Source organism: Anomaloglossus baeobatrachus, chromosome 1 (assembly GCF_048569485.1).
Source record: "Anomaloglossus baeobatrachus isolate aAnoBae1 chromosome 1, aAnoBae1.hap1, whole genome shotgun sequence".
NCBI classification, from domain to species: Eukaryota; Metazoa; Chordata; class Amphibia; order Anura; family Aromobatidae; genus Anomaloglossus; species Anomaloglossus baeobatrachus.
Genome location: NC_134353.1, coordinates 193,214,973 through 193,239,222, shown reverse-complemented (window position 1 = coordinate 193,239,222; position 24,250 = coordinate 193,214,973). Strand labels below are relative to the sequence as shown.

The 24,250-nt window shown below is 53.9% G+C and overlaps 1 protein-coding gene across 1 annotated transcript in view; it reads left to right on the top strand.

The window, feature by feature from the left end:
- Window positions 1–24,250, top strand: part of TMEM144 (transmembrane protein 144) — a 63,149-nt gene that overhangs the window by 27,696 nt on the left and 11,203 nt on the right. Inside the window, exons 9-11 of the mRNA XM_075335281.1 lie at window positions 6,947–7,066; window positions 9,271–9,368; window positions 11,221–11,274. Of these exons, the coding sequence (XP_075191396.1) occupies window positions 6,947–7,066; window positions 9,271–9,368; window positions 11,221–11,274 (272 nt within the window). The remainder of the gene's footprint in view (window positions 1–6,946; window positions 7,067–9,270; window positions 9,369–11,220; window positions 11,275–24,250) is intronic.

Sequence of the window (24,250 nt, the reverse complement as noted above, 5' to 3'; positions counted from 1 at the left end):
AATAGGGAAACCTATGGCCTTCTAAGGGAGACCATGGCTGCCATCTTAGTCTTTCTGTGAAGTTCAGCCAGAGACTTTGCTTCATAGTAGAATCACAATTATACTACAAACCGCAACACATTAGTATTGCAGTATATTGTATAATATATTGATCAAACTATCACAGGCTCAAGTCTTCTTAAAAGACTAAAAAGGACTGGTCTTGTCCAAAAAAGTCTAATCTATGAACATTTTTAATTATTTTAGACCACACATTAAACTCAAAAACAAAAATTGCCATTTCTTTGTCGCTCCATTGGGAGACCCAGACAATTGGGTGTATAGCTTCTGCCTCCGGAGGCCACACAAAGTATTACACTTAAAAGTGTAAAGCCCCTCCCCTTCTGCCTATACACCCCCCGTGCATCACGGGCTCCTCAGTTTTTATGCTTTGTGCGAAGGAGGCTGACATCCACGCATAGCTCCACATCTTAGTCAGCAGCAGCTGCTGACTATGTCGGATGGAAGAAAAGAGGGCCCATATAGGGCCCCCAGCATGCTCCCTTCTCACCCCACTCTGGTCGGCGGTGCTGTTAAGGTTGAGGTACCCATTGCGGGTACATAGGCAGGAGCCACATGCTGTTTTCCTTCCCCATCCCTTAATGGGCTCTGGGTGAAGTGGCATCCTAATCGGTCTCCAGGCACTGAGGCCGTGCTCCCTCCGCAGCCCCTGGGGAATCTGCTGGACAGGAGCCGAGTATCGTCAGGGACAAGGCCCTGCTACTGTGAGGTACTCTGTGTCCCCGTGGGGACCGCGCATGGAGCGCTGGTGCCATATACACTGCAGCACTGCTGGGTGTGTTAGTGCGCCGGGGACTACCGCGCAGGCCGCGCTGTGAGGTACTCTGTGTCCCCGTGGGGACCGCGCATGGAGCGCTGGTACCATATACACTGCAGCACTGCTGGGTGTGTTAGTGCGCCGGGGACTACCGCGCCGGCCGCGCTTATATGCCGGCCGCGCTTATAACTTTAGTCCCCGGCTTTTGCGGCCTAGTAGCGCATATTCCCGCCCCCAGGCCTGTCAGTCAGGGGAAGGGCGGGACGCTGCACAGAACGTCAGCGCTGAGGGCTGGAGCATACTCTGTATCCTCCTCCCCCCTCATTCAGCTCAGTGGGGCTCCAGATTCCCGCACTTTCTGGGGCACGCCCACGGCCCCCTCCTCCCCACAGAACGCCGGCAGCCATTCCTGTCAGCTCTTCTGACGCTGGAGAGGAGAGAAAGCTCTGGGAGGCCCAGGCAGGGAAGCTGGTGATCACACAACCGCTTTGAGCGGTCGGTAAGCAGCACCTGAGGTGCTGGCCCCACTGAGTGCCGGAGTGTACATATATATATATGCTTATATGCTATACATCTACACTGTACGGTCGCACTGTTGATTTTTGGCTATTTACCCTCCTGGATTGTACTCAGAGGAGACAACAGCATGTCGTCCGCAAATAGCAAGGGTGCCAAAGCACAGGCTTACTTTGCAACCTGTACCTCATGTGCGGCTATACTACCGGCAGGTTCCACTGACCCTCATTGTGTGCAATGCTCGGCCCCTGTGGCACTTACTCAGCCGGAGCCTCTGCTACTGGTGGCCCAGGTGGAACCACCTGCTACCACTGTCCAGGTGACAGGGACGGAGTTTGCAGTATTTGCTGACAAACTGTCTGAGACTATGGATAAATGGTCTGCTAGGATACTAGAAGCCTTACAGTCCAGACCGGTAACTCAGGCCCCGGGCACTGTTCAATCATTGACCCCAGGCCCCCCTCATTTGGAGCTGCAGAGTGCTCCTGGGGTGAACCATGGGTCCCAGGGTGAGGTCTCTGACATGGACCGCAGTCCCAGGCCGCCTAAGCGGGCTCGCTGGGAAATTCCCTCGACTTCATCACATTGTTCAGGGTCTCAGCAAGAGGACTCTCTGGATGATGATGCGGAGGTAGCAGATCAGGATTCTGACCCTGAGACCGCGCTCAACCTGGATACACCTGATGGTGACGCCATAGTGAATGACCTTATAGCAACCATCAATCAGGTGTTGAATATTTCTCCACCAGCTCCTACAATTCAGGAGTCAGCTTCTCAGCAGGAGAAATTCCGTTTCAGGTCTCCCAAGCGTCCATTGAGTATGTTTCTGGATCACTCTGACTTCAGAGAGGCAGTCCAGAAACACCGAGCTTGTCCAGATAAGCGTTTTTCCAAGCGCCTTAAGGATACACGTTATCCCTTCCCCCCTGACGTTGTCAAGGGCTGGGCTCAGTGTCCTAAGGTGGATCCTCCTGTCTCCAGACTGGCGGCTAGATCCATAGTTGCAGTGGAAGATGGGGCTTCACTCAAAGATGCCACTGACAGACAGATGGAACTATGGTTGAAATCCATCTATGAAGCTATCGGCGCGTCTTTTGCTCCAGCATTCGCAGCCGTATGGGCACTCCAAGCTATCTCAGCTTGTCATGCGCAGATTAATGCAGCCACACGTACATCTGCTCCGCAAGTGGTGTCCTTAACCTCTCAGGCGTCGGCGTTTGCGTCCTACGCCATTAATGCTGTCCTGGACTCTACGAGCCGTACGGCGGTAGCATCCGCCAATTCGGTGGCAGTCCGCAGGGCCATGTGGTTACGTGAATGGAAGGCAGACTCCGCTTCCAAAAAGTTTTTAACCGGTTTGCCATTTTCTGGCGACCGCCTGTTTGGTGAACGATTGGACGAAATCATTAAACAATCCAAGGGAAAGGACTCCTCCTTACCCCAGTCCAAACCAAACAGACCTCAACCACGGAAGGTACAATCGAGGTTTCGGTCCTTTCGGCCCGCGGGAAGGTCTCAGTTCTCCTCGTCCAAAAGGCCTCAAAAGGATCAGAGGAACTCCGATTCATGGCGGTCTAAGTCACGTCCTAAAAAGACCGCCGGAGGAACCGCTCCCAAGGCGGCCTCCTCATGACTTTCGGCCTCCTCACACCGCATCCTCGGTCGGTGGCAGGCTTTCCCGCTTTTGCGACACCTGGCTGCCACAGGTAAAAGACCGATGGGTGAGAGACATTCTATCCCACGGTTACAGGATAGAGTTCAGCTCTCGTCCTCCGACTCGATTTTTCAGGACATCTCCGCCCCCCGAGAGAGCCGATGCTCTTCTTCAGGCGGTGTGCACTCTGAAGGCGGAAGGAGTGGTGATCCCTGTTCCTCTTCAGAAACAGGGTCACGGTTTTTACTCCAACTTGTTTGTGGTACCGAAAAAGGACGGATCCTTCCGTCCTGTTCTGGACCTAAAACTGCTCAACAAACACGTAAAAACCAGGCGGTTCCGGATGGAATCGCTCCGCTCCGTCATCGCCTCAATGTCCCAAGGAGACTTCCTGGCATCAGTCGACATCAAAGATGCTTATCTCCACGTACCGATTGCACCAGAGCATCAGCGCTTCCTGCGTTTCGCCATAAGGGACGAACACCTTCAGTTCGTGGCACTGCCTTTCGGCCTGGCGACAGCACCACGGGTCTTCACCAAGGTCATGGCAGCAGTGGTAGCAGTCCTACACTCTCAGGGACACTCGGTGATCCCTTACTTAGACGATCTGCTGGTCAAGGCACCCTCTCAAGTGGCATGCCAACGCAGCCTGGACGTTGCTCTGGAGACTCTCCAGAGTTTCGGGTGGATCATCAATTTTCCAAAGTCAAATCTGACACCGGCCCAATCACTGACATATCTTGGTATGGAGTTTCATACTCTCTCAGCGATAGTGAAGCTTCCGCTGGACAAACAGCGTTCACTACAGACAGGGGTGCAATCTCTCCTTCAAGGCCAGTCACACCCCCAGAGGCGCCTCATGCACTTCCTAGGGAAGATGGTAGCAGCAATGGAGGCAGTTCCTTTTGCGCAGTTTCATCTGCGTCCACTTCAATGGGACATTCTCCGCAAATGGGACAGGAAGTCGACATCCCTCGACAGGAACGTCTCCCTTTCACGGGCAGCCAAGGCTTCCCTTCAGTGGTGGCTTCTCCCCACTTCTCTGTCGAAGGGGAAATCCTTCCTTCCCCCATCATGGCCTGTGGTCACGACGGACGCGAGCCTGTCAGGGTGGGGAGCGGTCTTTCTCCACCACAGGGCTCAGGGAACCTGGACTCCGACAGAGTCCTCCCTTCAGATCAATGTTCTGGAGATAAGGGCAGTGTATTTTGCCCTAAAGGCGTTCCAGCCGTGGCTGGAAGGCAAGCAGATCCGAATTCAGTCGGACAACTCCACAGCGGTGGCATACATCAACCACCAAGGGGGAACACGCAGTCGGCAAGCCTTCCAGGAAGTCAGGCGGATTCTGCAGTGGGTGGAAGCCACGGCCTCCACCATATCTGCAGTTCACATCCCGGGCGTAGAAAACTGGGAAGCAGACTTTCTCAGTCGCCAGGGCATGGACGCAGGGGAATGGTCCCTTCACCCGGACGTGTTTCAGGAGATCTGTTGCCGCTGGGGGATGCCGGACGTCGACCTAATGGCGTCCCGGCACAACAACAAGGTCCCAACATTCATGGCACGGTCTCAAGATCACAGAGCTCTGGCGGCAGACGCCTTAGTTCAGGATTGGTCGCAGTTTCAACTCCCTTATGTGTTTCCCCCTCTGGCACTGTTGCCCAGAGTGTTACGCAAGATCAGGTCCGACTGCCGCCGCGCCATCCTCGTCGCGCCAGACTGGCCGAGGAGGTCGTGGTACCCGGATCTGTGGCATCTCACGGTGGGCCAACCGTGGGCACTACCAGACCGACCAGACTTGCTGTCTCAAGGGCCGTTTTTCCATCTGAATTCTGCGGCCCTCAACCTGACTGTGTGGCCATTGAGTCCTGGATCCTAGCGTCTTCAGGGTTATCTCAAGAGGTCATTGCCACTATGAGACAGGCTAGGAAACCAACGTCCGCCAATATCTATCACAGGACGTGGAGGATATTCCTATCTTGGTGCTCTGATCAGGGGGTTTCTCCCTGGCCATTTGCCTTGCCCACTTTTCTTTCCTTTCTTCAATCCGGATTGGAAAAAGGGTTGTCGCTCGGCTCTCTTAAGGGACAAGTCTCAGCGCTCTCTGTGTTTTTTCAGAAGCGCCTAGCCAGACTTCCACAGGTACGCACGTTCCTGCAGGGGGTTTGTCACATAGTCCCTCCTTACAAGCGGCCGTTAGAACCCTGGGATCTGAACAGGGTGCTGATGGCTCTTCAGAAGCCACCTTTCGAGCCAATGAGGGATATTTCTCTCTCACGCCTTTCACAGAAAGTGGTCTTCCTAGTAGCAGTCACATCACTTCGGAGAGTGTCGGAGCTAGCGGCGCTGTCATGCAAAGCCCCTTTCCTGGTGTTTCACCAGGACAAGGTGGTTCTGCGCCCGGTACCGGAATTTCTCCCTAAGGTGGTATCCCCCTTTCATCTCAATCAGGATATCTCCTTACCCTCTTTTTGTCCTCATCCAGTTCATCAGTGGGAAAAGGATTTGCACGCGTTAGATCTGGTAAGAGCACTCAGACTCTACATTTCTCGTACGGCGCCCCTGCGCCGCTCGGATGCACTCTTTGTCCTTGTCGCTGGCCAGCGTAAAGGGTCACAAGCTTCCAAATCAACCCTGGCTCGGTGGATCAAGGAACCAATTCTTGAAGCTTACCGATCTTCTGGGCTTCCGGTTCCCTCAGGGCTGAAAGCCCATTCTACCAGAGCCGTGGGTGCGTCCTGGGCTTTGCGGCACCAGGCTACGGCTCAGCAGGTGTGTCAGGCGGCTACCTGGTCGAGCCTGCACACTTTCACGAAACACTATCAGGTGCATACCTATGCTTCGGCGGATGCCAGCCTAGGTAGACAAGTCCTTCAGGCGGCGGTTGCCCACCTGTAGGAAACGGCCGTTTTACGGCTCTATTACGAGGTATTATTTTACCCACCCAGGGACTGCTTTTGGACGTCCCAATTGTCTGGGTCTCCCAATGGAGCGACAAAGAAGAAGGGAATTTTGTTTACTTACCGTAAATTCCTTTTCTTCTAGCTCCAATTGGGAGACCCAGCACCCGCCCCTGTTCCCTTCGGGCTGTTGTTCTTTGTGTACACATGTTGTTCATGTTGAATGGTTTCAGTTCTCCGAAATTCCTTCGGATTGAATTTACTTTAAACCAATTTATAACTTTTCCTCCTTCTTGCTTTTGCACCAAAACTGAGGAGCCCGTGATGCACGGGGGGTGTATAGGCAGAAGGGGAGGGGCTTTACACTTTTAAGTGTAATACTTTGTGTGGCCTCCGGAGGCAGAAGCTATACACCCAATTGTCTGGGTCTCCCAATTGGAGCTAGAAGAAAAGGAATTTACGGTAAGTAAACAAAATTCCCTTCTTTTTTCATTTTCTTCACTTCTCTAAAATAAAATAAAAACCAATGAAGATATGTTATGTCCCTTAAAACTGCAGCACCCCGCTCAAAGTCCAAGCCTTTTTTTTAACGAAAGCCCTAAAACGAATAATGTGTGAGTACTTGAAGGGTTTTCTTATTGTAACACTTCATCACCAATCCATAGGATAGAATATAACATTGAGATTGGTGAGTGACCGCTGGATCCCACCGATCGCCCTAACCTTTATTTGCTTTTCTCCTCTTAAGGGAGATAATGGTGCCCATTCTGGTTCCTAGTGGGGAACCAGCGACCTAAAAGTTATCTTCTGTCCATCCTGGATGTAGGTGACATCTTGTTCCATCTAGAGCTTGACTTTGATAGATTTACGCTGGCCGATTATTGTACAGCACTATTAATGTCTTTATATGAGTGGTAATAAATTGCTGTAAAGCTTCTCCTGCTAACTGCTTGGATAACTGAGGACCGATCACTGCTGCTTTAGAAACACAATTTCTGCTTTCATTTTCAGCATTTAAAATGTAAATATGGAGAAGTGGCTAAAGTGAGTTGTTTCTTGCAGATCTTGATTATGTGTTTGCACACTTCAGCGGGATCTTCCTCACCAGCACTGTCTACTTCCTTATTTACTGCGCTGTAATGAAGAACCATCCCAAAGTCTATCCACAAGCCATACTGCCAGGTAAGTGCGAATGGAATCCTCTTGTAATTATTCCCAAGCACTCTTAATACCAGCATGTGCTTTGTATAAATGTTGCTCTAATTAAATATATCAATTCTTAAAGGGAACCTGTCAGGTGTAATATGCACCCAGAACCACGAGCAGCTCTGAGTCTGGGTGTATATTGCTAATCCCTGCCTAGCCGTCCCTGTATACACTAGCATAGATAAAGAGATCTTTGTAAAAAGTATTTCTAAACATCTTTTATCATATGCTAATGAGCGAGGGACTAGTCCCCTGGGCGTTAGTTCCCCAATCAGATGGATGGATGTATCACCAAATTTTACATTAGAAACTGCATATATTCTTACCTTGCTCTGAAGCAGTTTAAGGGAACCTGTCCGGTCCAATATGCACCGAGAACACCGAGCAGTTCTTTGTGCATATTGCTAATCCCTGTATACACTCACATAGATAAAGGGATCTGTAGAAAAAGTATTTCTAAAGATTTCTTACCGTGTGCTTGTGAGCGAGGGGACTAGTCCCCTGGGCATTAGTTCTCCTGGCCCCATTAGCATGTTAGTATGCACCTGTGGGTGTGCTAACATGCTAATGAATACGCAGCATCAGAGGATGATCTCACTCACCTCTCTGCTGCCACCATTGCATCCGATGCTGGATTTATGCTCAGTGCGCATGATCCCGGAGTTTCGGTCATGTGAATTGTGAAGCCGGTTGTACGCGTCCTGGCTTCAAACTGAAGTAGTGCGTATGACCCAAACTTCAGTGTCACTGAGCTGAAATCTCCGTCGGACGCGATTGTGGCAGAGAGGTGAGTGAGATCATCCTGTGACGCTGCGCGTTCATTAGTATAATGGCACACCCACAGGGGCGTACTAACATACTAATAAGGGCATCATGAATGGATAAGAAAGTCGGGTTTAACACTGCGCTAAAACCATGAAGCCAAACGATGTGATGAATTCTTTGCTATATTTTCTTTATTTAGGCCAGGTCTACGCGTTTCAAAGGCATGTCCGCCTTCTTCATCAGGACAAAGGAAAAAACATCATGCTGTTTTTTCCTTTGTCCTGATGAAGAAGGCGGACATGCCTTTGAAACGCGTAGACCTGGCCTAAATAAAGAAAATATAGCAAAGAATTCATCACATCGTTTGGCTTCATGGTTTTAGCGCAGTGTTAAACCCGACTTTCTTATCCATTCATGATTCCCTGTTGCATCATCGGGGCTGCTGCTTGACCATTTTCTGCATACATAGGAGTTGTGCCTGTCACAACTTCCATAGGTGAGCACCTGTTTTCATTTTCTAAGCCTGCATTGTTTGCCAGATAAGACCCTATGTGCGCTTTTCTCTCCACAGCATTTTGATACTAATAAGGGCGACTGACAAGGGGAACTCACACCCTTGTGACTAGTCCCTGCGCTCATTAGCATAAGATACAAGATCATTAGATATACTTTTTCTAAAGATCTCTTTATCTATGCAAGTGTATACAGGGACAGTTAGGCAGGGATTAGCAACATGCACCCAGAACTGCTCGTGGTCCTGGGTGCATATTGCACCTGACAGGTTCCCTTTAATGGCCCCAGATATACGCCCATCAGCCTGATGTTTAAATATAACACACACGATGTTAGTCAAAGGCCACTTGCAAACTGAGTATTAAGTGAGTGTTTGTATTTTAAGTGAGTATTTGTAAGAAAAAAAACAGAGGTGGAACAATCGGAGAAAAACTATAATAGAAACACGGGCACCACTCCTGCATTTTTTTGCTGACTTGTAGTTTTGGCTTACAAATACTGAGGTAAAAAACTCACCAAATACTGAACGTGTGAACATGACCTAAGCGGGAACTGACATCAAAACTTTCCCAGCAGAAGTCAGAGAGGTCTTGTTACCCAGTTACAGGGGAATGCAGTCACTATTCAGACATCACCAGTATGGTATTTCTCTATGGAACTGCGCTTCCTTAGATGATGTCTGTACATAGACTGTATTCCCCTGTAGCTGGGGCTAACATGTAATGAGCAATGTATAATGCATAGAAAACTAAACTGTCCCCTAAAATTGTTAACAGCACAATGTGTCAATAATGAAACAAATATCGGTGTAAATTACATATATATTTTTTTTGTTTGCAATGTGAGATGTCATTTATTGTACCTGAATATGAGTTTAATTAATTTGATTCTTTCTATTAAAGGATTTCTTTCTGGCATCCTCTGGGCAATTGCCACTTGCTGCTGGTTCCTGGCTAATAACTATCTTAGCGCCGTTGTCAGCTTCCCCATTATAACCGCGGTCAGTAGTTTCTCGATGATAAATGTAAAGATATTGGGTAAATCACGATGTAGAATTGTATGTCCTAGTAAATGTTACATCCAATTACACAGCAAGATCTGACCTTTTACTGCACGTCTTAGTCGCAGGGTATCTCAGCTATATTTAGTTACTTTGGTGAAAATACTTTTTTTTTCTTTTTTTCTTAAAAATAATTTATTTGTAACTGGTTTTTAAACGTTTTACGAAAACATTTTTAGAATGACTTGAAATTTCATTAGATTAAATGCTGCAATGGTCAGATTGGAGATGACCCCTAATATGCCACTGCAACTCACAGCTGTGTCGTCTAAGTAAGAGGGCTTCTTCAGTCGCCCCATCAGCCACAGCCCTGCAATGTAACTGCAAGGTGCAAATGGCCATCTGCCATCCTAATACACCTATTAAACACTGCCTTTCCGCCAACATCCTAAAAGTATTTTTTTATGCTCATCATGGGGGATAAATAATGCATTTATTATCTATGTACATACATTTTGCTTGTGATTGCACTTTTTTTGTGGAATAGCGGTGATCACAGGATTTGGGGACCATTTAAACCTGAGTTTGTTCTCCAGGATCTCAGCTATCCCCAGTAGCTGAAGCCCTGGAGATTTTTTTTTACACTGTGGGGCACTATTATACCGTATTTTTCGGCTTATAAGATGCACTTTTCCTCCCTAAAATTTGGGAGGAAAATGAGGGGTGCGTCTTAAAATCTGAATGTAGCTTACCGGGAGGTGGAGAATGGGCAATATGCTGACTGCGATGGGCGCTGTGTGGAGCAGGGCGGTGCAGCAGGTGAGATGCTCTGTCGGCAATATGGTGCTGTGCTGGCTGCGGCGGGTGAGATGCTCTGTCAGTGGTGCAGGGCTGTGGTGGGCACTGTGTGGAGCAAGGCAGTGCGGGGGTGAGATGCTCTGTCGGTGGTGCGGGGCTGCGGTATGCGCTGTGTGTAGCAAGACCGTGCGAGGGTGAGATGGTGAGATGCTCAGCTGGCGGTGCGGAGCTGTGCTGGCTGCGGTGGGTGCTGTGTATAGTAAGGCAGTGTGGGGTGAGATGCCCTGTTGGCGGTGCGATCTTCAAATAATGCCGCCAGGAGTCGGCGCGTGCGCAGATGGAGCTCTCAGATTGTCACTGAGCCTAGAGCTCAATCTGTGCAGGCGCCGATTCCGGGCGGCATTATTTGAAGATCACACCGCCAAAAAAGCACCTCGCCCACACAATGCCCTTGCTCCACACAGCCAGCACAATCGGCCACACAGCAGCCGGCATTGCCCTAGTCCAGCACCCACCCTGCCTCTTGTGACCACTGCTGTTGCCCCCCCCCCCACCTCTACCGTAAGACACCACCAGAGTATAAGATTGACCCCCCCTTTTTTTTATTTTATTATTTTTTTATTCTATTTTTTTATTTCTATATTTGGGGGGGTGCGTCTGTATAAAACAAAAAATACGGTACTTATTCCTGATAGATGTTTTAAAATGGTGATGAAGGAATAAAGCCCCTTAACAAGCCTCTCTTTTTATATGTATCGGCGGTCTTTAGGGGGTTAATGATGTATGCTGCAGAAGCGGCCGCCAAGGGTTTGTGGGATCCTCCTCGGTTTGCCAGGATCCCACAATCTGGTAGTTTTGAGGGTCTTTAGAGCTACTTCTGAGCCATTTTGTTAATAAATAATATTTAGATAATTCTCCAATCTGGGGATGCCCAGTAACTTATTATATAAAGTGTTGGTCCCCGGACGGCTTCAGTGGATATGACGCATCTTGCCTCCCTGAGTGTTTTAGCATTTCTGTGCTGCTTTCTGATATCATCTATGATGTTCCACAGGGTCCTGGATTGATTGCTGCACTTTGGGGAGTGGTAGTATTTAAAGAAATTAAGGTAAGTTAATTTGTTTTAACTCTTTTGATGTTTTTACTATAGATGTGCATTTTTATATATAAAGGTCATTCTTTATACAAGTATACTTTTAGGTCATTTCATCACAGTTCCAAGAGATCTGAGGTCATTCAGTTGGAAAATTCATTGTTATCTCCCATGTGATGGACGCGCTGGCGCTTAGCATTTACAAGAACCAGTTCTAAGGCTGAGCTGGTCCTATGGCACAGCTGGCACATGCTGTGGAAGCTCAAGCGTGCATGCAGGGTTTAACCCTTCAGCCCCTGGGCGCTTTCCGTTTTTCCGTTTTTTTTTTTTGCTCCCCTTCTTTCAAGAGCCGTAACTTTATTTTTCCGTCAATCTTGCCATATGAGAGCTTGTTTTTAGCGGGACGAGTTGTACTTTTAAATTAAACCATAAGTTTTACCATGTAGTGTACTGGAAAACAGCAAAAAAATTCCAAGTGTGGAAAAACTGCAAAAAAAGTGTGATCGCACAATACTTTTTGGGATATTTTATTCACCATGTTCACAATATGGTAAAATTGATGTGATGTTGTGATGCTGGTGCAAGTTTGTAGACACCAAACATGTATTAGTTTACTTGTATTTAAGGGGTTAAAAAAAATTCACAAGCTTGTCCAATAAAAGTGGCGTACATTTTGCGCCATTTTCCGAAACCCGTAATGTTCTCATTTTTTGGGATCTATGGCTCAGTGACCGCTTATTTTTTGCGTCTCGAGCTGACATTTTTAATGGTACTATTTTTGCGCAGATGCTACGTTTTGATCCCCTGTTATTGCATTTCACGCAAACCTTGCAGCAACCAAAAAACGTAATTTTGGCGTTGGAGTTTTTTTTTGCCGCTACGCCATTTACCAATCAGATTAATTGATTTTATATTTTGATCAGGCATTTCTGAATGCGGCGATACCAAATATGTGTATATTTTTTTTTTTTTTTTAAAACCCTTTAATTTTCAATGGGGTGAAGGGGGTGATTTGAACTTTTAGGTTTTTTTTTTTATTTTTTTAAACTTTTTTTTTTTTTTTTTTAATTTTACTAGTCCCCCTAGGGGGCTATATGGATCAACAATCCGATCACTCTGCTCTATCTGCTGATCACAGCTACACAGCTGTAAACAGCAGATATGCTCACTTTCTGCTTCACTCGGCTTCACTCTGCTTCGGGCCGAGTGAAACCGAAAGTAATTCATGTGAGCTACAGTAGTCATCACATGGCCCTGTGCTACCATGGCACCCACCGAAAGTCACGTGATCACGCACGTGACTTCCGGTGGGGGCGGCGGTAAGTGAAAGTAATGGCCGCGCGTATATACACATCTCGCTACCAGACTTTGGCAGCAAGATGTAAGGGGTTAAAAAGTTGCAGGCGCACATGTCAGCTGTTAAAAACAGCTGATATGTGTATGGATCGCCGCGATCTGCCCTCGGCAGGGGGCAGGGATTAACCTCACACGATCCATGACGGATATATCCGTCATGGGTCGTGAAGGGGTTAATAAGTATGTGGCTGTGACTTGCTATGTAGGACCCTACATGCCGTCTTGATACTCGTCACATCCCCAACAAATCTGCAACAGAATAAGCAAAATGCAGATTTAAAAGTTTGCAGCGTGTGGAAGAGATGTACCGTATTTTTCGGACTATAAGACGCACCCTGGTTTTAGAGGAGGAAAATGGGAAAATAAAACTTTAAGCAAAAAATGTGGTCATGACACACTGTTTTGGGGCGAGGATCTGCTGCTGACACTGTTATGGGGGTAATGTCCCCAAATTCTCTACTAAGGTACCCCATCCTGGTAATGATCCTCCTGCCTTGTATATGATCCTGCTATAAACCCCCATCCTGCTCCTATACCAGCATCCTGCTCATATTCCCCCATCCTGCTCATATACTCCCATCCTGTTCATATACCCCATCCTGTTCATATACCCCATCCTGTTTATATACCCAATCCTGTTCATATACCCCGATCCTATTGGTATACCCCCCCATCCATCCTGCTCATATTCCCCCATCCATCCTGTTCATATACTCCCATCCTGTTCACATACCCCCCATCCTGTTCACATACCCCCCATCCTGTTCACATACCCCCCATCCTGTTCACATACCCCCATCCTGCCTGCTCATATACTCCCATCCTGTTATATGCCCCCATCGTGCTCATATACCATCCTGGTATATGTCCTGTATCCTATAGCACAGAGAAAAAAAATAAACGTTTATACTCACCTTTTCCTCACTCCCTCCAGCACCGATCATCTTCCTCTCTGCGCCACTGACCTGTGTGTGTGGAGCCGTTCCCCTGCTGCATCGCGATGTCTTCCTGTCTGTGCCGATCAGCTGACCAGCTCAGCACAGATCAGCTGACCGGCACAGACAGGAAGACATCGCGTGCAGCAGGGGGGCGGCTCCACACACGGGGACGGGTGAGTGTACTTATTCACTGCACCCCGCGCTGGTAATGATGCGCGGGGGGCAGTGAATACAGCCGCACATGATCACTCCAGGCTGTAATTGCCAGGGGTGATCATGCGGCCGGCTCTTTGCTATGCGCGCGTCCCCGCTCGTCCTCCCGCCCACCTGTCAGTGCCGGCTTCAGCGCTGAGAGATGGGCGGGAGGATGGGCGTGCATATGTAATGAGCGGGCCCACGTGGTAACGGCAGGCGCTGCTGCTGCTGCCTGCTCGTGCACCCGATGACCCGCAGCACCCTCATTCCCGGCCGCAGCCCTATAGTCAGACCATAAGACGCACCCCCAACTTTCCCCCAACATTTGGGGGGAAAAAAGTGCGTCTTATGGTCCGAAAAATACGGTATGTGAATGTCACTCACCTGCTACTGTAATCTGCTGCTACAGATGAAATTCACGGAAAATCACAAGTATAAATAGTCCACAGAAAATTCTCATCAAATGTGCATGTGTTGTATGTGCATCTGCCGCAAGTTTGCAGCAAAGGGGGAAATCTGTTTTGAAAATCTTTGTCAGAATTTGACGTTGCCGATTTTTTTTTTTTTTTTTTTTTTTTTCCCTGCGACTATAGAAAATCTGTGCTGTATTTGCCACATCTGAACATACCCCAGATTTATAGTCCAGTTGTCAGAGCTCCTATCATGCACTAATGGATCTACATAATCAGGACAGATTCTTGTCCAACATAAAAAAAAAAAAAACAAAAACAGAAAAAAGCCACTAAAATGTAAATATTTTATTATTTATAAATTTCAAAAAAAGCTACACTGTGATTATTCGTAGCCAATTTTCATCTGTAATTGCATTCCACCTGGACCAATATTACTCTCTTTGTCAGCACCCATGAGCGATTATTTTCTCGGCCCCAATCAGACAGAGAAAACAATCGCAGCATGACTTTCTCTCACACCCATTCAAGGCTATGGGGCGAGAGAAAGATTGCACTGCACTTGCAGTGCACCGGTGTACAGTGAGTGCAGTGCGAGAATCGCAATAGCCGGCTACGGAGGAGAGAGGGAGATAAATCTCTCCCTCCCCTCCTCAGTACCGGCCCGCCCCCCGCAGCAAAACACTCTATAATACTCACCTAAGGGGCGGTACTGTGCAGACTGGTCAGATGGATGTCTCCGGTACTGGCGCCTCCTCTTTCTGCCATCTTTGTCCTCCTTCTTCTGAAGCCGGCGTGCATGACACATCCTACGTCATACACACTCGCCGGCATTGAGGTCCTGCGCAGGCGCACTTTGATCTGCCCTGAGCAGGGGCAGATCAAAGTATTGTAGTGCGCCTGCGCAGCACCTCAATGCTGGCGCGTGTGCATGACGTAGGACACGTCATGCACGCCGGCTTCAGAAGAAAGAGGACAAAGATGGCCAAAAGAGAAGGCGCCAGTACCGGAGAACAGAGACACCCATCCGACCAGTCTGCACCACACTGCCCATTAGGTGAGTATTATAAAGTGATTTTTATGTTCTACAAGGCGGCCTGGGCTCCTATATACAGTATGTTAGAATGCTGTATATAAGAGCCCACTGGTGGTGGACGCAGCTTATAGGCCCCAAATCTGGTGACAGGTTCCCTTTTAAGGGTTGTTCCACTACTTTTATATTGAGTTCCTATCCTTGGTCCTTTACTTAACCCCTTCACGACCATGGACGGAAAGATCCGTCCTTGTGCCCTGGGCCTTAACGACCAAGGACGGATCTTTCCGTCATGGTGGAATCGTGGCACCGGAGCCTCCGGTGACTGCAATATGTTAACGTAAACCGCAGATTCGGGGAGGAGGGGACCTGTACCTGACCTCAGGAGGGGTGTTGCCTCCTCCCCGGACCTACGGAGACTGTGGTTGGCTGACGAACGCCGCTCAACCAATCACAGCCACTGTAATGTTCCAGCCATTTAAAATGACTGAAACATTGAAATCCAGCCCTGGCCATTGGCTGGAGCTGGGTGACCTCACTGGATCACCCTCCCCCAGCTCCAGTAGCTCTGATTGGAGAGATCGGCCTTGTGACCGATTTCTCCAATCACAGTGGACGTGTTACCGGTGACCGCCCCATCAGATTCACTTGTCGTCCCTGCAGCACGCCAGCACAGTAAGTGTACACAGTGCAATGGCAGGGCGACAAGCTCCGGTCCCATGCTGTTATGAGACCGGAGCATGGGAGCCGGAAGTTGCCGCGCTGCCATTGCACTGTATGAAACCGGCGAAAAGCGTCCCGATCCGCTGCCCTCCGCGATCTGCCACCTGTCTCCCCAATCTCCTGCCCACACCCCCACCCCTTGTATCTGCTGCCCGCACCCTCACCCCCACACCTCCCGATCCGCTGCCGCCGCCGCCCTCCATCTGCCACAGTGCCACCGCTCCCTCCGATCTGCTGCCCGGCCCCTCCCCCTCGTGATCGGTGCCCGCCCCCTCACCTCCGTGATGTGATGTGCTGCGCGATCCCTGTCCTCCTCCATCTGTCATAGTGCCACCGCTCCCTCTGATCTGCTGCCCGGCCCCTCCCCCTCGTGATCGGTGCCCGCCCCCTCACCTCTGTGATGTGATGTGCTGCGCGATCCCTGTCCTCCTCCATCTGTCATAGTGCCACCGCTCCCTCCGATCTGCTGCCCGGCCCCTCCCCCTCGTGATCGGTGCCCGCCCCCTCACCTCCGTGATGTGATGTGCTGCGCGATCCCTGTCCTCCTCCATCTGTCATAGTGCCACAGCTCCCTCCGATCTGCTGCCCGGCCCCTCCCCCTCGTGATCGGTGCCCGCCCCCTCCCCTCCGTGATGTGCTTCTCGCCCCCTCCCCTCCGTGATGTGCTTCTCGCCCCCTCCCCTCCGTGATGTGCTGCTCGCCCCCTCCCCTACGTGATGTGCTGCACGCTCTCACCCCCCTGGTCAGCTAGACGCCCCCTCCCCTGTCACCCCCGTGATGTGTGCTCCCTCCCCTGTCACCGCCGTGATGTGTGCTCCCTCCCCTGTCACCCCCGTGATGTGTGCTCCCTCCCCTGTCACCCCCGTGATGTGTGCTCCCTCACCTGTCACCCCCGTGATGTGTGCTCCCTCACCTGTCACCCCCGTGATGTGTGCTCCCTCACCTGTCACCCCCGTGATGTGTGCTCCCTCACCTGTCACCCCCGTGATGTGTGCTCCCTCACCTGTCACCCCCGTGATGTGTGCTCCCTCACCTGTCACCCCCGTGATGTGTGCTCCCTCACCTGTCACCCCCGTGATGTGTGCTCCCTCACCTGTCACCCCCGTGATGTGTGCTCCCTCACCTGTCACCCCCGTGATGTGTGCTCCCTCACCTGTCACCCCCGTGATGTGTGCTCCCTCACCTGTCACCCCCGTGATGTGTGCTCCCTCACCTGTCACCCCCGTGATGTGTGCTCCCTCACCTGTCACCCCCGTGATGTGTGCTCCCTCACCTGTCACCCCCGTGATGTGTGCTCCCTCACCTGTCACCCCCGTGATGTGTGCTCCCTCACCTGTCACCCCCGTGATGTGTGCTCCCTCACCTGTCACCCCCGTGATGTGTGCTCCCTCACCTGTCACCCCCGTGATGTGTGCTCCCTCACCTGTCACCCCCGTGATGTGTGCTCCCTCACCTGTCACCCCCGTGATGTGTGCTCCCTCACCTGTCACCCCCGTGATGTGTGCTCCCTCACCTGTCACCCCCGTGATGTGTGCTCCCTCACCTGTCACCCCCGTGATGTGTGCTCCCTCACCTGTCACCCCCGTGATGTGTGCTCCCTCACCTGTCACCCCCGTGATGTGTGCTCCCTCACCTGTCACCCCCGTGATGTGTGCTCCCTCACCTGTCACCCCCGTGATGTGTGCTCCCTCACCTGTCACCCCCGTGATGTGTGCTCCCTCACCTGTCACCCCCGTGATGTGTGCTCCCTCACCTGTCACCCCCGTGATGTGTGCTCCCTCACCTGTCACCCCCGTGATGTGTGCTCCCTCACCTGTCACCCCCGTGATGTGTGCTCCCTCACCTGTCACCCCCGTGATGTGTGCTCCCTCACCTGTCACCCCCGTGATGTGTGCTCCCTCACCTGTCACCCCCGTGATGTGTGCTCCCTCACCTGTCACCCCCGTGATGTGTGCTCCCTCACCTGTCACCCCCGTGATGTGTGCTCCCTCACCTGTCACCCCCGTGATGTGTGCTCCCTCACCTGTCACCCCCGTGATGTGTGCTCCCTCACCTGTCACCCCCGTGATGTGTGCTCCCTCACCTGTCACCCCCGTGATGTGTGCTCCCTCACCTGTCACCCCCGTGATGTGTGCTCCCTCACCTGTCACCCCCGTGATGTGTGCTCCCTCACCTGTCACCCCCGTGATGTGTGCTCCCTCACCTGTCACCCCCGTGATGTGTGCTCCCTCACCTGTCACCCCCGTGATGTGTGCTCCCTCACCTGTCACCCCCGTGATGTGTGCTCCCTCACCTGTCACCCCCGTGATGTGTGCTCCCTCACCTGTCACCCCCGTGATGTGTGCTCCCTCACCTGTCACCCCCGTGATGTGTGCTCCCTCACCTGTCACCCCCGTGATGTGTGCTCCCTCACCTGTCACCCCCGTGATGTGTGCTCCCTCACCTGTCACCCCCGTGATGTGTGCTCCCTCACCTGTCACCCCCGTGATGTGTGCTCCCTCACCTGTCACCCCCGTGATGTGTGCTCCCTCACCTGTCACCCCCGTGATGTGTGCTCCCTCACCTGTCACCCCCGTGATGTGTGCTCCCTCACCTGTCACCCCCGTGATGTGTGCTCCCTCACCTGTCACCCCCGTGATGTGTGCTCCCTCACCTGTCACCCCCGTGATGTGTGCTCCCTCACCTGTCACCCCCGTGATGTGTGCTCCCTCACCTGTCACCCCCGTGATGTGTGCTCCCTCACCTGTCACCCCCGTGATGTGTGCTCCCTCACCTGTCACCCCCGTGATGTGTGCTCCCTCACCTGTCACCCCCGTGATGTGTGCTCCCTCACCTGTCACCCCCGTGATGTGTGCTCCCTCACCTGTCACCCCCGTGATGTGTGCTCCCTCACCTGTCACCCCCGTGATGTGTGCTCCCTCACCTGTCACCCCCGTGATGTGTGCTCCCTCACCTGTCACCCCCGTGATGTGTGCTCCCTCACCTGTCACCCCCGTGATGTGTGCTCCCTCACCTGTCACCCCCGTGATGTGTGCTCCCTCACCTGTCACCCCCGTGATGTGTGCTCCCTCACCTGTCACCCCCGTGATGTGTGCTCCCTCACCTGTCACCCCCGTGATGTGTGCTCCCGTCACCTGTCACCCCCGTGATGTGTGCTCCCGTGACCTGTCACCCCCGTGATGTGTGCTCCCGTGACCTGTCACCCCCGTGATGTGTGCTCCCGTGACCTGTCACCCCCGTGATGTGTGCTCCCGTGACCTGTCACCCCCGTGATGTGTGCTCCCGTGACCTGTCACCCCCGTGATGTGTGCTCCCGTGACCTGTCACCCCCGTGATGTGTGCTCCCGTGACCTGTCACCCCCGTGATGTGTGCTCCCGTGACCTGTCACCCCCGTGATGTGTGCTCCCTCACCTGTCACCCCCGTGATGTGTGCTCCCTCACCTGTCACCCCCGTGATGTGTGCTCCCTCACCTGTCACCCCCGTGATGTGTGCTCCCTCACCTGTCACCCCCGTGATGTGTGCTCCCTCACCTGTCACCCCCGTGATGTGTGCTCCCTCACCTGTCACCCCCGTGATGTGTGCTCCCTCACCTGTCACCCCCGTGATGTGTGCTCCCTCACCTGTCACCCCCGTGATGTGTGCTCCCTCACCTGTCACCCCCGTGATGTGTGCTCCCTCACCTGTCACCCCCGTGATGTGTGCTCCCTCACCTGTCACCCCCGTGATGTGTGCTCCCTCACCTGTCACCCCCGTGATGTGTGCTCCCTCACCTGTCACCCCCGTGATGTGTGCTCCCTCACCTGTCACCCCCCGTGATGTGTGCTCCCTCACCTGTCACCCCCGTGATGTGTGCTCCCTCACCTGTCACCCCCGTGATGTGTGCTCCCTCACCTGTCACCCCCGTGATGTGTGCTCCCTCACCTGTCACCCCCGTGATGTGTGCTCCCTCACCTGTCACCCCCGTGATGTGTGCTCCCTCACCTGTCACCCCCGTGATGTGTGCTCCCTCACCTGTCACCCCCGTGATGTGTGCTCCCTCACCTGTCACCCCCGTGATGTGTGCTCCCTCACCTGTCACCCCCGTGATGTGTGCTCCCTCACCTGTCACCCCCGTGATGTGTGCTCCCTCACCTGTCACCCCCGTGATGTGTGCTCCCTCACCTGTCACCCCCGTGATGTGTGCTCCCTCACCTGTCACCCCCGTGATGTGTGCTCCCTCACCTGTCACCCCCGTGATGTGTGCTCCCTCACCTGTCACCCCCGTGATGTGTGCTCCCTCACCTGTCACCCCCGTGATGTGTGCTCCCTCACCTGTCACCCCCGTGATGTGTGCTCCCTCACCTGTCACCCCCGTGATGTGTGCTCCCTCACCTGTCACCCCCGTGATGTGTGCTCCCTCACCTGTCACCCCCGTGATGTGTGCTCCCTCACCTGTCACCCCCGTGATGTGTGCTCCCTCCCCTGTCACCCCCGTGATGTCGTCCCGTCCACCTGTCACCGCCGTGATGTGTGCTCCCTCCCTGTCACCCCGTGATGTGTGCTCCCTCCCCTGTCACCGCCGTGATGTGTGCTCCCTCCCCTGTCACCGCCCGTGATGTGTGCTCCCTCCCCTGTCACCGCCCGTGATGTGTGCTCCCTCCCCTGTCACCGCCGTGATGTGTGCTCCCTCCCCTGTCACCCGCCGTGATGTGTGCTCCCTCCCCTGTCACCGCCGTGATGTGTGCTCCCTCCCCTGTCACCCGCCGTGATGTGTGCTCCCTCCCCTGTCACCGCCGTGATGTGTGCTCCCTCACCTGTCACCGCCGTGATGTGTGCTCCCTCACCTGTCACCCCCGTGATGTGTGCTCCCTCACCTGTCACCGCCGTGATGTGTGCTCCCTCACCTGTCACCCCCGTGATGTGTGCTCCCTCACCTGTCACCCCCGTGATGTGTGCTCCCTCACCTGTCACCCCCGTGATGTGTGCTCCCTCACCTGTCACCCCCGTGATGTGTGCTCCCTCACCTGTCACCCCCGTGATGTGTGCTCCCTCACCTGTCACCCCCGTGATGTGTGCTCCCTCACCTGTCACCCCCGTGATGTGTGCTCCCTCACCTGTCACCCCCGTGATGTGTGCTCCCTCACCTGTCACCCCCGTGATGTGTGCTCCCTCACCTGTCACCCCCGTGATGTGTGCTCCCTCACCTGTCACCCCCGTGATGTGTGCTCCCTCACCTGTCACCCCCGTGATGTGTGCTCCCTCACCTGTCACCCCGTGATGTGTGCTCCCTCACCTGTCACCCCCGTGATGTGTGCTCCCTCACCTGTCACCCCCGTGATGTGTGCTCCCTCACCTGTCACCCCCGTGATGTGTGCTCCCTCACCTGTCACCCCCGTGATGTGTGCTCCCTCACCTGTCACCCCCGTGATGTGTGCTCCCTCACCTGTCACCCCCGTGATGTGTGCTCCCTCACCTGTCACCCCCGTGATGTGTGCTCCCTCACCTGTCACCCCCGTGATGTGTGCTCCCTCACCTGTCACCCCCGTGATGTGTGCTCCCTCACCTGTCACCCCCGTGATGTGTGCTCCCTCACCTGTCACCCCCGTGATGTGTGCTCCCTCACCTGTCACCCCCGTGATGTGTGCTCCCTCACCTGTCACCCCCGTGATGTGTGCTCCCTCACCTGTCACCCCCGTGATGTGTGCTCCCTCACCTGTCACCCCCGTGATGTGTGCTCCCTCACCTGTCACCCCCGTGATGTGTGCTCCCTCACCTGTCACCCCCGTGATGTGTGCTCCCTCACCTGTCACCCCCGTGATGTGTGCTCCCTCACCTGTCACCCCCGTGATGTGTGCTCCCTCACCTGTCACCCCCGTGATGTGTGCTCCCTCACCTGTCACCCCCGTGATGTGTGCTCCCTCACCTGTCACCCCCGTGATGTGTGCTCCCTCACCTGTCACCCCCGTGATGTGTGCTCCCTCACCTGTCACCCCCGTGATGTGTGCTCCCTCACCTGTCACCCCCGTGATGTGTGCTCCCTCACCTGTCACCCCCGTGATGTGTGCTCCCTCACCTGTCACCCCCGTGATGTGTGCTCCCTCACCTGTCACCCCCGTGATGTGTGCTCCCTCACCTGTCACCCCCGTGATGTGTGCTCCCTCACCTGTCACCCCCGTGATGTGTGCTCCCTCACCTGTCACCCCCGTGATGTGTGCTCCCTCACCTGTCACCCCCGTGATGTGTGCTCCCTCACCTGTCACCCCCGTGATGTGTGCTCCCTCACCTGTCACCCCCGTGATGTGTGCTCCCTCACCTGTCACCCCCGTGATGTGTGCTCCCTCACCTGTCACCCCCGTGATGTGTGCTCCCTCACCTGTCACCCCCGTGATGTGTGCTCCCTCACCTGTCACCCCCGTGATGTGTGCTCCCTCACCTGTCACCCCCGTGATGTGTGCTCCCTCACCTGTCACCCCCGTGATGTGTGCTCCCTCACCTGTCACCCCCGTGATGTGTGCTCCCTCACCTGTCACCCCCGTGATGTGTGCTCCCTCACCTGTCACCCCCCGTGATGTGTGCTCCCTCACCTGTCACCCCCGTGATGTGTGCTCCCTCACCTGTCACCCCCGTGATGTGTGCTCCCTCACCTGTCACCCCCCGTGATGTGTGCTCCCTCACCTGTCACCCCCGTGATGTGTGCTCCCTCACCTGTCACCCCCGTGATGTGTGCTCCCTCACCTGTCACCCCCGTGATGTGTGCTCCCTCACCTGTCACCCCCGTGATGTGTGCTCCCTCACCTGTCACCCCCGTGATGTGTGCTCCCTCACCTGTCACCCCCGTGATGTGTGCTCCCTCACCTGTCACCCCCGTGATGTGTGCTCCCTCACCTGTCACCCCCGTGATGTGTGCTCCCTCACCTGTCACCCCCGTGATGTGTGCTCCCTCACCTGTCACCCCCGTGATGTGTGCTCCCTCACCTGTCACCCCCGTGATGTGTGCTCCCTCACCTGTCACCCCCGTGATGTGTGCTCCCTCACCTGTCACCCCCGTGATGTGTGCTCCCTCACCTGTCACCCCCGTGATGTGTGCTCCCTCACCTGTCACCCCCGTGATGTGTGCTCCCTCACCTGTCACCCCCGTGATGTGTGCTCCCTCACCTGTCACCCCGTGATGTGTGCTCCCTCACCTGTCACCCCCGTGATGTGTGCTCCCGTGACCTGTCACCCCCCGTGATGTGTGCTCCCGTGCACCTGTCACCCCCCGTGATGTGTGCTCCCGTCACCTGTCACCCCCGTGATGTGTGCTCCCGTGACCTGTCACCCCCGTGATGTGTGCTCCCGTGCACCTGTCACCCCCGTGATGTGTGCTCCCGTGCACCTGTCACCCCCGTGATGTGTGCTCCCGTGACCTGTCACCCCCGTGATGTGTGCTCCCGTGACCTGTCACCCCCGTGATGTGTGCTCCCGTGACCTGTCACCCCCGTGATGTGTGCTCCCGTGACCTGTCACCCCCGTGATGTGTGCTCCCGTGACCTGTCACCCCCGTGATGTGTGCTCCCGTGACCTGTCACCCCCGTGATGTGTGCTCCCGTGACCTGTCACCCCCGTGATGTGTGCTCCCGTGACCTGTCACCCCCGTGATGTGTGCTCCCGTGACCTGTCACCCCCGTGATGTGTGCTCCCGTGACCTGTCACCCCCGTGATGTGTGCTCCCGTGACCTGTCACCCCGTGATGTGTGCTCCGTGACCTGTCACCCCGTGATGTGTGCTCCCGTGACCTGTCACCCCGTGATGTGTGCTCCCGTGACCTGTCACCCCCGTGATGTGTGCTCCCGTGACCTGTCACCCCCGTGATGTGTGCTCCCGTCGACCTGTCACCCCCGTGATGTGTGCTCCCGTGACCTGTCACCCCCGTGATGTGTGCTCCCGTGACCTGTCACCCCCGTGATGTGTGCTCCCGTGACCTGTCACCCCCGTGATGTGTGCTCCCGTGACCTGTCACCCCCGTGATGTGTGCTCCCGTGACCTGTCACCCCCGTGATGTGTGCTCCCGTGACCTGTCACCCCCGTGATGTGTGCTCCCGTGACCTGTCACCCCCGTGATGTGTGCTCCCGTGACCTGTCACCCCCGTGATGTGTGCTCCCGTGACCTGTCACCCCGTGATGTGTGCTCCCGTGACCTGTCACCCCCGTGATGTGTGCTCCCGGACCTGTCACCCCCGTGATGTGTGCTCCCGTGACCTGTCACCCCCGTGATGTGTGCTCCGTGACCTGTCACCACCCGTGATGTGTGCTCCCGTGACCTGTCACCCCCGTGATGTGTGCTCCCGTGACCTGTCACCCCCGTGATGTGTGCTC